Source organism: Pseudonaja textilis, chromosome 2 (assembly GCF_049901715.1).
Source record: "Pseudonaja textilis isolate UNSWEBS1 chromosome 2, rPseTex1.2, whole genome shotgun sequence".
Classification (NCBI taxonomy): Eukaryota; Metazoa; Chordata; class Lepidosauria; order Squamata; family Elapidae; genus Pseudonaja; species Pseudonaja textilis.
In genome coordinates, this window is record NC_141991.1 from 157,045,372 (window position 1) to 157,059,701 (window position 14,330).

At 42.7% G+C, this 14,330-nt stretch overlaps 1 protein-coding gene across 4 annotated transcripts in view; it reads right to left on the bottom strand.

Moving 5' to 3' along the window:
- POPDC2 (popeye domain cAMP effector 2) overlaps positions 1-14,330 on the bottom strand; it is a 39,311-nt gene that overhangs the window by 2,719 nt on the left and 22,262 nt on the right. For 2 of the 4 annotated variants that reach the window (XM_087926130.1, XM_087926132.1), the window contains exon 3: positions 3,477-3,937. In XM_087926130.1, the coding sequence (XP_087782256.1) occupies positions 3,477-3,937 (461 nt within the window). Of the gene's footprint in view, positions 1-3,442; positions 3,938-14,330 lie in introns of all 4 variants that reach the window. The other 2 variants (XM_026713226.2, XM_087926131.1) reach the window with 2 other exon arrangements.

The following is a 14,330-nucleotide window of genomic DNA, read 5'->3' on the forward strand; positions in this document are numbered from 1 at the left end:
GATGAACAGACCTATGGAACAGCTGTCCTGCCCTACATAAAAGGTAATACAGACAAAATCAGTAAGATACTACACAGGCATCACATCAAGACTGCCTTCAAAACAGACAGAAAAATAGCAGCCATCCTAAGAAACCCCAAAGATAAAATTGACCTGAAAAACCAAGGCATATATGAAGTCCCCTGTGCATCATGCCCTGCCACATACATTGGACAGACCAATAGAAGAATAAGTACCCACCTGGATGAACACAAAAATGCAGTAAAAAAGCTGGAACACACTTCCTCACTCGTCCAACACGTGAAAGCAACAGGTCATAGCATCCACTTCAATGGCACCAAAACCCTAGTCACTATAGAAAACCCCAGCTACAGAATTATCAGAGAAGCCATAGAGATTGAAAAAAGACCTGAAAGCATGAATAGAAGAGATGACTCCACCAGACTGTCAATTATCTGGAAGCCTGCACTCTCAAACAAAAAAATCTCCACACCACAAGCCAGGCAAACACCTGGGCACAAACAGATCCCCCCCTGATACCTCCAGCTCAAACACACCCCAACCAGGCACCCAGATGAAACCTAGCTTCCTAATAAATGATAGCCGTCCATTTACTCAGAGCCAAGCTGCACTAAAAGCCTCCAATACAGGAACACAATGTTGCTAGCCAATCAAGACAAAAAAAGCCACAAAACAGACGGAAGATATTAGAAACACCAATCAAGCAGAATGCAGCAAATTCCAAGACCAATAAACACAGACCAAGACTCCCAACCAATCAGGATGAAGAAAAAAACCATTCTGGCACAGCAGTAGGCTAGCCACAAATTTAAAACTGAAACGGCTGTGAAAGTCTGACTCACAGACAAACGCTATACAGAAGCCTGATGATGGCAGATGAGATTCTACTGAAACGTTGCTACAACTTTAAAAGCACAACTATAATGATGTGGGAAAATACCCGAACAAAGCTGAATACCATATATATATGTGTGTGTGTGTGTGTGTGTGTGTGTGTGTGTGTGTGTGTGTGTGTGGATTTTCTCAATGACTTGTTAAAGTTAGTGCTAGCCTTTTAATATCAGAAATGAAGAGTATAACCAACGACACAGTCAGCCTCCACCAAAAAGCTGTTTTCAGATTAGTAAGAATTTGTGAAAAATATTAACGTGAGTTTGAACCTATTTTATCAAGACACAAAGATCTTCTCTTTTAGATTCTTTGTTAAAGTTAAGTTTATTTGCTTCTCAAGATAACTTGCAATTTAGATCAATAAATATTACTGGAACTTTATAGCAATAACAATAGCACTTAGACTTACATACCCCTTCATAGTGCTTCACAGCCCTCTCTAAGTAGTTTACAGAGTCAGCATATTGCCATCAACAATCTGGGTCCTCATTTTACTGATCTCAGAAGGATGGAAGGCTGAATCAACTTTGAGCCGGTGAGGACTGAACCACTAGCAGTCAGCAGAGTTAGCCTGCAATACAGCATTCTAACCATTGCACCACCACAGCTCTTATGTTTTTCCTATCTTCCCATGTTCACAAACTCCTTTCCAAAATTTGATATTTGGTTGTACTATGTTTAAAGAGACTGTCTTACTAAAACCTTGGTGGATGAAGGAGAGCAGTTAAAATTATGTCAGTTGAAGATTTCCATTTTTCCCGAACTTCCTAAAAATAACATCAACAAATAATGGCACTTTTGTCATCAAATTGCATGTATATGAACTGAAAATTACAAAAAATGGTGTGATGGGGAATGCAACCTGATTTGCTTAGCCCTGATCTGCAGAATGGTTTCAAACACAAATTTTAAAACAAACAGTAACAAACAATAACAAATAGTAAATAAACAAGTATATTAATAACTTTTAGCTGCAAACCCAAACCTCATGAAAACATCAGTAGAACATACAGCACATAATTCTAACCATTTTTGAAACAGATATTAAAGTTGACAGAAATAAATATGACAAAAGTATCATAGAAAAAAGTCCATAGTCCTGGTACCATCAATGAAAAATGAGATGGTGTAATTCAATCTTCTTGATGACAAGCACAGAGACAGAAGCGTGAATCTGTTATATATTATTCACCCAAAACTCCATTCCTTCCCCTTCTTAGGATGGGCATTGTGTAAGGGCATACTGCAAGATTTCATGACAACTGGGCAGGATTCCAAATGATCCCTGCACTGATTATCAATCTGTTCTTTAGCAGATTCAGCTAGATTTATGTGTTTAAAGCTGAGAAGGACAAAGATGTGAGAAAATTAGAGGCTGTCTGCTTTTATGCCACAAATCCATACTTTAGGATCTAACAGAGAGGCCTTTTTTAATATCTCAACTGATGCAGGCTCAGTTCACATGGAAAAGAGAAAGGGAGAAGTTAGTGCTGCACTTAAATTGTGGAATATCCTACACCAGGAAGCAAGGTTGGTTTATTTGTATCATATAATTCTTGCTTTTTCCTCAGGATTCAAGCACATATTCACTGAGTCACAGCCTATGAGTTACCAGCTGGTCCAAATCATCTAAGTGAATTCTCTGTCAGTGAGCCATAAAGGAGATGCCACTTGTCTCCTCAGACTTCTTTCAAGGAAAGATACTCCAGGCTCTGTCCTTCTGGTGTGCACTGTGGGCAATCTCTCAGCATACACTACAAGTGATCAGCCTAGAGCCTTCCTGGTATACATTGGGAGTCTTCTAGGCTGACCAACTTCAGCACATGCAAGGCAATCCTGAAGCCACTGGGCTTTGGAGCACTTCAACCAGTGCCAGAAGAGAAGGCTGAGATCAGTAATGGTCCAAAGCGACTTTATTGAGATGAATCAAGTCAGGTCTTTGCTTTGACAACGTGAATACGGTTGCTTCACAGAATGAATAATGTCAATGTAATAAATCTAAATTGCTTCATACAAGCCTTATATCATTTTATGTCATCTCTAAATATAAGTTTTCCTTCTACCTCATCCAAATCACTAATAAAATTATTGAAGAGTAACATGCCCGGGATTGAACCCCATGGCACTCTAAGTAGTATTTTCTCTCTAATTCAATGAAGAATCATTAATGAGCATTGTCTGAGTTAAGTTTTTGAGCTAGCAATCTATTGAACTAATTCTCAAACCATTTAGCCTACGTTTAGTTTATTAGTTAAGCAGAATGCAATGGGTATGTTGTTAAATACATTACTGAAATCAAGATATATTATGTCACAAGCATTCTTACAATCATTAAGGAAGCTAGTAGTTCTTCATTAAAAAAATGAGATGAAGTTTGACAAAGCCATGACCCAAAGCACTTTTCTGATGCATATGAACTAAGAATTGATATACTGCAGGTTCTAAGGAAATGTGGGGCAATCAGTATGCTGGGTTCATTAGTTACCCTTTCCTAGATATGTTTCTTTCTAAAGGCACAAAGAATACTTACTTATCCAGGGTGATGTGTGCCCATGTTTACTCACTTCAAATACTCCCCTTCACTCATATAGTCCATAAAAGACCCTGTCAACTCAGCAAAATCTTCCAATACAAGACTGGTAGAGTCCTCACCAGACAGGTCACTGTCAGGCCGAGATTTCCTAGGATGCGTAGAATGAGACACAGTGCAAGGAACCACAGGAGCTGTTTGGCCAACTGCAGGTGAATCACCTACAGGCATCACTGGCTCTTCATACTCTGCCTTTTCCACCTCTGTGTCTGAAGCAGGTCCTAAGACATGATAGAGGCTGGGTAAGCGGATGTCAAACTGAAGGCCAAACTTAGCAAAAAGCTTTTCATTCAAGGCATAGAGCTTTTCTGAGATGTCATAGCCAAGGAGGACAGAGAAGAGACGGGCAATATAGTGCTCCTTAGCCAGAAGCAAATAGAGCTTTTCCCTTTGCCAAGTGATAAAATAGGAGTCAATCTCTGCTGTCAAAGTTGCCTGCCAAAGAAAGAAGAGAAAAAAAGTTCATTTGTTTGTTTTTAAGCATAATGAAGTCACTGTGTTACCTCATATTTTGTTAGATTTATTATACAAATATACAAGAAATCCACATTTTGAAATAAATTCATATTCAATATACTGTTTATTTGTGTGCATTATCATCTTTGAAAATGAGTTTTTGCAATACATTGGTCAAGTATTTCTTGAATAGTTTGGAACACAATGTATCAGGTTTGTTGCAAATGTATTTTTACATTTCTACTTTTAAAAAGCTCAGTTACATTGGGAAAGTGGATTGATCTTTGAGGTTCACAAAAGCAAAGGAAGCATAGAGAGCATCTCTTTATTTTGAATGAGGATAAATAAGAACATAAGCAATGCCCAGTTGGGCAGATTTCCCTGTCCCATCTAGTCTGTTCTCACAGTGCCATACCAAGGGCAGGAGGAAGCTCACCAGTCTCACAGCAGATGTTCTTTAGAGGTAGTCACACCATTATTAAGGCTAGTAGCTTTGACTTCCATGTAACCTCTAGTCCCCTAATCATCCTGGTTGCTCTTCTCTGCACTTTTTCTAGAGCCTCAACATCTTTTTTGTAGTGTGGTGATCAAAACTGGATGCAGTACTCTAGGTATAGTCTTACTAATGCCTTATAGAGTGTATTAGTACCTCACTTGATCTTGATTGTATCCCTCTGCTAATGCAACTTAGGGTTGCATTGGCTTTTTTGGGTGAGGAAGTAACTTGGAATACAAGTAAAGCAGAACTGCTTAATTCATTTTTTGCATCTGTACAAACCAACTTACCAAAAACAGAACCATAAAAGATAGACTAGGAATGCAAATTAAAATAAGCAACTATCAGGACACCTATCAATGCTAGACAGATTCAAATAACTGGTCCTGACAGATTACATCCCAGAGTTCTGAGGAAACTGACAGACAGAATCTCAGAACCATTGAACCACATCTTTCAAATTTCTTGGAACAACGGGGAATTACCTGAGGACTAGAAAAGAGCTGGTGTGGTTCCCATCTTCAAAAAAGGGGAAAAACAAATCCAGGAAATTACAGATCCATCAGCCTGACATCAATGCCAGGGAATATCTTGGAAAAGATAATCAAGTAACAAATCTACAAACACCTAGAAGCAATATTAAAACCAGAAGCGAACATGGGTTTGTCAAAAACAGATCACACCAAACAAATCTGATTTCACTCTTTGACAAAGTGACTAAATTAGTAGATGAGTGAAATGCTGTTAATAAAGTGTCAACTCTCAAAACGACTTTAGCTGAAGCCATATTCCTTTTACTTTGTTTCTTAGTTGCCATACAAAGGTGGCGGGGGGGACGGACTATGGGGTGTGGGATAATTTCCTCCCAGTTGCCAGACATAAGACCCATGGGAATCAAGGTTATCTCAATGAGAGCTCGTAAGGCCTGGAAGGAATAGCTGAGCAGCCTACCATCTACCTGGTTAGTTAATATGACCAGTATGTTAGGGGAGTGGGTGATATCTATTTCTTTTGTTATATTAAAAATGCAGGAAATATTTACAGTTGGTTTCACATTTGAACATGGTGATATGATGTACCCAATAAAATAGAACTTTGAGAGAAACCACAGCCTCGGAGTCTTGAATCGATTGGAGTCATTACTCGGAACCTTGAAACATAGTATATTTAGATTTCAGTAAAGCATTCGATAAAGTAGACCACAACCTACTTCTTGGCAAGCTAAAAAAATGTGGGATAGACAGTACCACCACCAGATGTGTTTGTAACTGGCTAACAAATCATATTCAACATGTAGTCCTCATGTAGGGAAGTAAGTGGTGGGGAACCCCAAGGTTCCAATTTTGTCCCAGTACACTTTAATATCTTTATGAACAATCTAGATGAGGGAATAGAAGGGGAAATCATCAAATTTGCAGATGACAATAAGCTAGCATGAATAGCTCAAGATCCAAAAGGATTTTGACTGACATGAAAACTGGGCCCTATCTAACAAAATAAAATCCAATGTAGACAAAAATAAGATTTTACACTTAGACAAGAAAAAACCAACTGTATAGGTACAGGCTCAGTGAAACTTGGCTTAATACCAGTAATTTTGAGAAAGATCTTGGAGTCCTAATGGACAATCACTTAAATATCAGCCAACAGTGTACGGCAGCAGTCAAAAAAGCCAATGCAATCCTGGGTTGCATTAATAGAGGGATAGAATCAAGATCATGGGAACTTCTAGTGCCATTTTATGGAGCCTTAATAAGACCACTCTTGGAATACTGTATCCAGTTCTGCTCACCACAATATAAAAAAGATGTTGAGACTCTGGAAAGAGTGCAGAGAAGAACAATGAGAATGATATAGCTGGGGGCTATAACATATGAAGAATGATTACAGGAATCGGGTATGTCTAGTTTAATGAAAAAAAGGACCAGGGGAGATATGAAAGCAGTGTTCCAATATTTGAGATGCTGCCACACAGATGAGGGTGTCAAACTAATTTCCAAAGCACCAGAAGGCAAGACAATGTATGGAAACTAATCGAAGTGGGAAGCAACCTAGAACTAAGATGAAATTTCCTGAATGTAAGAAAAATCAACTAGTGGAATGGCTCGCTATCACTGGAGACTCTATCACTGGAGAAGAAACTGGACAGCCATTTGTCTAATGGTAGAGGGCAGGGTCTCCTGCTTGATCAGGGGGTTGGCCTACAAGATCTCCAAGGTTCCTTCCAACCTTGTTATGCCTTTTTCTATCAGGACCTGAGAAAACACTAGTGCAATTCATGAAAAGTTAATTTGCTTAATTACTTAAGGAAATACAGGTTGCTAGCATGGATTTATCAAGATAAATCTTGTCAAACTAAATTTGCTTCATTTCTGGACTGGGTTACTTTTTTTATAAATTGTGGGAATACTCAGCAATTTAGCTTCCTTTCAACAAAGTGTTTATATATCATGGCATTCTGATTAGCAAGCTGGTTGCTAACTGTGGACTGGATGGTATGACAATGAAAGAAATGTGTCAACTGGCACTCTAAAATACAGCAAGGCAACCCACAGACCATAGACCATAGATAGCTTGAACTACACCCCCCCCACACACACACATATCTTTGAGGTCAATCATATGTTAACTCTACAACATGTTCATAACATTTTTCTGCCACTCTTTTGCTTATATCTAGTCCTGCAAAAATCCTCTATATTTCTTGCCTAGGCTTATGGATTGCCTTCTCTTAATCAAGTTCAGCATATAGCTGAATTAGAAACGAGAGCTGCTGTCTGGATAAGTTTCTTTTCTCTTTACTTGCTGAGGTTTGCTAACAAAATTCAGCAGTAACTATGGCATCTTTCTCTATAACTATTACATCTTATTCACCTCACTCTCACACCCTAATCTCTCCACCCTGAAAGCTTGTAAACGAGAAAGCCATTTTGTGGGTGCACTATCATAACAACGCATTGTTGCTCTTTCCTTCTTCCTGTGCATTATGAGATCACTGCCAATGTGCGCAGGCAGAGCTTCATGTTGCCTGAAGGCAGCATCTTACACAACAGGAGAAGGATTCTAATTGAGCTTATTATGAAATTAGTGGCCAATAACATTAAGAGTAACTATTGTTAAATAAATTGATGTCATAAGTCTTTGGAAAGTGAAATTAAAATAATGACAAAGTATTTTTAGGGTTTTTTATTTTGAGTATATGATATCACAATAAAATGTGCAGATGAGATGAAAGGATTATGAAATTGTAGTTGATTAAAAGTTGAATATTAGTCAGCAGCCAGTTCAGTTGTAAGATACATCAACTGAAATATTGTTTCCAAATCATGATTCTTGACTCTTGATGAATGTATCTGTTCTGTTGCGGGAAAAGACCTGACTCAAGACCAGTGTGATTTCAGCTCTTTATTTGCTCTCAGTAACTTCAACAAAACCGGAGCCGTGGCAGCCTCTTTTATAGCGGCTGCTCGCGGCTCGCGGCCAATGATGGCTCCTTAAAATTCCCACCATCAGACGGACCAATTAAAAGACAAGATTACAAGTATTCAATACGGACCAATCAAAGGCAGTATTTAGGACAAATCAAAAGGTAGCATTGACGGACCAATCACAATGTGGTATTTCAAGTATGCAAATATATAACACCCCTCCCCACTTGGTTTGGTCCAACCTACGTTACGTAGTCATGTAAGTAGGCGGGTCTTCTATGGTTCCTACTTGACCTGCTCAATTCAGTTGTGGTGTTGTCTTCGGCCGGTTCGGACGGGATCACTGTTTCTCCCATCTTTCTCTGTGGAACCTCCTGGAAGGGTGAGTCAGCCATGCCACTCCCACCTGGTCTACCCGGGCTGGTTGAGTCGGCTCGGTTGCTGCTCCCGCCTGGTCTACCCAGGCTGGTTGAGTCGGTTCGGCTGCTTCCTCCAGGAGCAGCTTCGAGTTGACTTTCTGCTACCTGCTCCCTTCTTCCGAAGTCATCTTCAGATAAGTAATTGTGATTTCTTACCAGGGCTACTGGTGGTGTTGGTTGGCGGGTTGTTGTTATGTTTTGTTTTGTTGTTTGTCGTGTTAGTGCGGGGTCTCCCCCTCCCCTTTCATTTGTGTTTGAGGGATCTCCCCCCTCTCTGGCTTGGTTATTATTATCTTTTAATGTTTGATGTGGCTCTTGTGTGTGTGTGTGTTCTTCTCCTTCGCTCCTGGGGTTGTCGGTATTTCTTTCTAGTGTTCTAGACCTCAGTTCGTCTATGTGTCTCCTCCAGTTTCTTCCGTCATCCGTCTCTAGTCTGTATGACCGGGTTCCCATTATTTGGGTTATCCTAGCCGGTATCCAAAGTGGGTCCCCGGTAAGTTTTTTGCATATACCAAATCCCCTGTTCCAAATGCGCGGTACTTACTGGAGGAGTCTGTTGGCTTTTCAGGGTTGTATGTGGGGTGTAATCTATCCAGGTGAGACCTTAGTTTCCTGCCCATTAATAGTTCTGCTGGGCTTTTATTAGTTGTGGTGTTTGGTGTTATGTGTTGTATGGTTAGCATTTTATAGATTTTGTCTTGGATGTCACCCGTGTCTAGTTTATCTAATGTCTCTTTCGTAAACCGAACCATGTGTTCCACCCGTCCGTTAATAGCCGGCTACAATGGCGCTGTTAGGGCATGCCTTATTCCCTGTTTGGCGAGGAACCTTTCAAATGACAACGCCATAAACTGCGGCCCGATGTCTGAGACCAATACATCCGGTAACCCATGCGTTGCGAACAATTTCCTTAGCTGTCTGATGATGGCTTCTGTCGTCATGGATTGCATGACACTTACCTCCAGCCAATTGGAGTAAGCATCTACTATTATCAAAAATTTGTGTCCTTTTGTGGGTCCTGTGAAATCTATGTGTATCCTCAACCAGGGTCCCCTTGGTGTTTCCCAGTCAAGGACAGGTGCAGGAGGGGGGGTAGGTCTGGATTTCTGGCATTGCGTGCATGTTTCCACCCATGTCCCAATATCCTTACCCATCCCTGGCCATCATACGTAGCTCCTGGCCAGGGATTTCATTCTTACGATAGCCAGGTGTCCTTCATGCAATATATACAATACTTTTTCCTTTAGTCTTTCCGGTATTATAACCCGATCCCCCCATAGTACACATCCCTTCAAAATTGAGAGTTCAGTTTGTTCGGTTACGGAATGGCTTAAAGATCTCGTCATTATCGGTTTCCAGCCACCCTTTACCTACCCAGTTTAAAATCTGCGCCAGCTTTGTGTCTCTTGCAGTTTCTTTTGCGATGTCTGATGCGGTTATGGGTAGGTTCGGTAATGTCTCAATTTGTAGAATGGACGTGATTGGTGCCGGGTCGTCTTCCAATTCAGGTAGGGGTGAATGGCTCAGGGCATCAGCGTGTGATATGTTCTTCCCTGGCCGGTGGATTAAATTGTAGCTGTATGCAGCAAGGAACTCGGACCACTGTGTCATTCGTGGTGACAGGATGTTAGGGGTGGCCCTGTTCCCCGCGAGTATTCCCAAGAGTGGCTTGTGGTCTGTAATTAGTGAGAATGTCCTACCATAGAGGTATTCGTGGAATCGTTTGACCCCGGTTATTGCGGTTAGCGCATCTCTGTCCAATTGGCTGTAATTCCTTTCTGCTTTTGACAGTGTTTTGGAGTAGAACACGATCGGTGCTTCTCTCCCATCAGGTAAAGTGTGGCTGAGTATGGCCCCAACGCCGAACGGTGATGCGTCGCAGGTTACTGTTAGTGGCAGGGTTTTGCTCTATTGCATTAGTACAGATTCGGATGTCAGCAAGTCTTTGACTCCCTGGAATGAGGCTTCCTCTCGTTGCCCCCAGGTCCAGGTAGCCTTATCCAGTAACCTGTGCAATGGTTCCGCCGTCATTGCCTTCTGTGGCAAAAAGACATTGTAAAAGTTAATAAGTCCCAAAAATCCCTGTAAGTCTGTTTTATTTTTGGGTCTGGGGGCTTCTTTGATTGCCCTGATTTTCTTCTCGGTGGGGTGGATCCCTTTTTGATCTATGAGGTATCCCAGAAATTCAACCTGATTGGTGGCTAGCTGGCATTTCTCTCTTTTAACTTTGAGTCTCGCCTCTTTAAATCTTTGCAAGACTTCCCTCAGCCGGCCTTCCAGTTGTTTTTTGTCCCTGGCGGATACCAATACGTCATCAAAATATGGGACCACCCCCTTGATTCCTTGCAGAAGGTGCTCCATCAAGCTTTGGAAACCGCCTGGGGCCACGCTTACTCCAAATTGTAGTCTTTTGCATTTGAATGCCCCCCTGTACGTCACAATTGTCTGTCCCTCTGCTGTCTTGGGGTCGACTGGCAATTGCTGGTACACTTGTGCAAGGTCGAGCTTCACGAAAACTTTCCCTCCCCCCAATGAATGTAAGAGGTGCTGTACTACCGGAAAGGGGTATGCGCTTTGTTGTAGCTCGTGGTTGAGGGTGGCCTTATAGTCTCCGCAGATGCGCACTGACCCATCTTGCTTGATGGGAATCACAATTGGGGTTTCCCATCTTGCGTGATCTATGGGTTCCAATATCCCCTGTGTGATGACTTTATCCAATTGCTCATCGATTTTCGGTTTTAATGCGAAGGGGACTCGCCTGGCCTTTAGCCTGATTGGGGCTATGTTAGGGTTCAAATTAAATGATATAGGGGACTCTCGGTACTTGCCTAGCTTCCCATCGAATACATCCTGGAACTCCTTCATCAGGCTCTCCTCCCAGTCCGTCTCGGTGACGCTGTTGATTCTGGTCACTCCGAATCCCAGGGGTGCGAACCATTCGAGTCCAAGCAGACTAGGGCGATCCCGGTCTACTATTGTCAATGGGAGGATTTCCATGTGTCTTTTGAACTTGACTTCGAAATGTCCAAGTCCGACTACAGGGATCCTGTTTCCCTGGTAGTCTTTCAGGGTTAGTTTTTGCTTTTCCAATTCTTTTCTTTGCATGTCTGGTATCAGGCTCTTTATGGTATTCCATGTTACCATGGACAGATATGAACCGGAATCCACCTCCATCTCGCATGGCTGTCCTTCTATGTTGACTTGGACGTGCACCTTTCTTGCATCAGTTGCACTCGAATGGCCAATGATGATTCTTCCTTCTTGTTGAACCGCTTACTTCTGTTTTCTAGGCTCCAACGGCTCCCGGTCTGTCTCTCTCTTGTTCTCGGGGGCTGCTGCCTCATTGTTTAGGGCTGTAGCTCTTTCTGTTCCGGCAGACTGTAGCTATGTGCCCCCGTTTCTCGCAGTGTCTGCAAACGGCATCGAGGAAATGGCACTCGGAATGTGGGTGGTCTCCTCCGCACCCAGCACAATGGAATTCTGACTTCCTTTCTCTCCTCTCTCGCCTATTCCATTCCGACTGGAGTCTATGTATTTCTTCTTCCTCGTTGTCGGTGTCGGGTAAGGAATCGATGTCCTCATGGTGGGTGGTTGTGGTGGTGGGCTTCTGAGTGCCCTCTGGTTTCTTGGCTCGGGCTCGGCTCGGTTCGCCCAGAGTTTCTTGTGTTGCTGTATTCATTAGCTGCATGGTGGCTGCTGATTTTTTCACTGCTTCAGTGGTGGTGGCTTCAGCGATGGCCTCGGTCACGGTGATGTTGGGTCGGGTCAGCAGCTGGGTCTGTAGGGTGAGATCTCTCAGTCCAAGGACCACGCGGTCTCTCATGGCTTCGTCCATGTTGAGAAACTCGTATGCCCCTCCAATGTCCCATAGAGCCACCATGAAATCCCCGATGCTCTCACCTTCTTTTTGGTCTCGTTTGTAGAATTCAGGCTGGAGACGGTCGGCACATAATGGGCTCTCAGTAGTCGGTCCAAATCTGGCCACGCCATTTGCTTAACATCCTGGGGCTTGGCCAATGCCTTGGCCATCTTGAACACTGTGGGCCCACAATGTGTCAGGAAAACGTCTCTCTTCCTGTTGTCGGATATCCCCTGTAGCTCATTGCTCTCCAGGAACATAAGGAATCTGTTGCTGTATGATTCCCAGTCCTCCGTCACTCGGTTGAACGGTGCGGGTGGTGAGTTGTTGCTAGCCATTTCGTCGTTTGCTCGGTTCTCGTTGCCACGTGCTCAACTGGTCTCCTTGTCTCAGTATCCCATCCTCGTCGCCAGTGTTCTGTCGCGGGAAAAGACCTGACTCAAGAACAGTGTGACTTCAGCTCTTTATTTGCTCTCAGTAACTTCAATAAAACCGGAGCCGCGGCAGCCTCTTTTATAGTGGCTGCTCGTGGCTCGTGGCCAATGATGGCTCCTTAAAATTCCCGCCGTCAGACGGACCAATTAAAAGACAGGATTACAAGTATTCAATATGGACCAATCAAAGGCAGTATTTAGGACCAATCAAAAGGTAGCATTGACGGACCAATCACAATGCGGTATTTCAAGTATGCAAATATATAACAGTATCTTTTCTTTTATGTACACTGAGAGCATTTGCACCAAGACAAATTCCTTGTGTGTCCAATTGTACTTGGCCAATAAAGAATTCTATCATCAGAAGGGGAAGAACTGATAGTTTGTACTGCCAGATTCCAGGTTCAGTACTGTTTCCAATTTTGAGAAAGAAAAAAGAAAAAGGATAGGATAGGATAGGATAGGATAGGATAGGATAGGATAAGAGAGAGAGAGAAAGAGAGAAAGAGAGAGAGAGAGAGAGAGAGAGAGAGAGAAAGAAAGAAAGCAAGAAAGGAAAGAAAGAAAGAAGGGATTTGAGAGCACTATTTCAGATAATGAAAAGGTACAACACAGAAAAAGCCCTGTTCATTGTCATCCCAGGATGCATATCCCAGAATTATGGTCTTATATAGGAAAGGAGTTTACAGTTCTGCCTTAGGAAAAACTTTATAATGGCAAAAGCATTTTTTTAAAATATAGTTTATTAATTTTTACAATTAAAACCAGTCACAATACATACACAAATAAGCAAAAGAAAGAAAAAGAAAGAAAAGAGGGGAGGCAGAGAGGGAAAGAATTTTGAGAAAGGAAAGAAAAAGAAAAGGGGAAGAAAGAAAGGAGGAGGTTACAAGGTTAAAAGTATTCTTATTTTAACAGTTTGCAAGATCTTCTTTTGTTTTCATAACCTTAACTCGTGTCATATAACCACACCTGTTTTTTACTTATATCGCTACCTCGTTATTATGGGTTGATACTGTTATGTCCCTGGAACTTAAAGAAGTTCCCACCCAGGTCCGTTCGCGCTGTGGGGGCGGTTGTCCTCTCTCATTGGCTGGTTCTCCCCAGCAGCCAGCTATAAAAGCAGGCTGCGGGGTCCAACCAGTCGCTGATCGCTGCGAGCCAGTTCCAGGCTTGGCAAGCACGTTCAGTCCTTTATTATTTTAATAAAGTATTGTTGCACCCATGCCCTGGTTCAGCCTCTCATTATCCGAACTTAACACTGGCGACGAGGATGGGATGGCGACCAGAGGCATAATGCAACCGCTGAATCACTAGACGCTGATCCGCAGCCAGAGAGAGCGGTCAGCAGGCAACGAGAGCGAACGCTGATCCGCAGCCAGAGAGAGCGGTCAGCAGGCAACGAGAGCGAACGCTGATCCGCAGCCAGAGAGAGCGGTCAGCAGGCAACGAGAGCGAACGCTGATCCGCAGCCAGAGAGAGCGATCAGCAAACAGTGAGAGTGAGAAGCATCTGTAGCCGCTAGTTAGCCAGCTACAGGGAAAGTGTAGCACTGCGAGCCGCAGCCGCTCGTTTCCTTAGGCGCGAAATTCAAATGGCTGTCATTTGAATTTCCGCCCAAGAGTACAGCGCGGTGCTGTATTTCGAAGTCACTGACGCCCACGCAGGCGCGAATTTCAAAACGCTGCCAACGGCCGTTGCAGCCTAACCTCGTGTTAATCCAGAGAGAGGGAGAG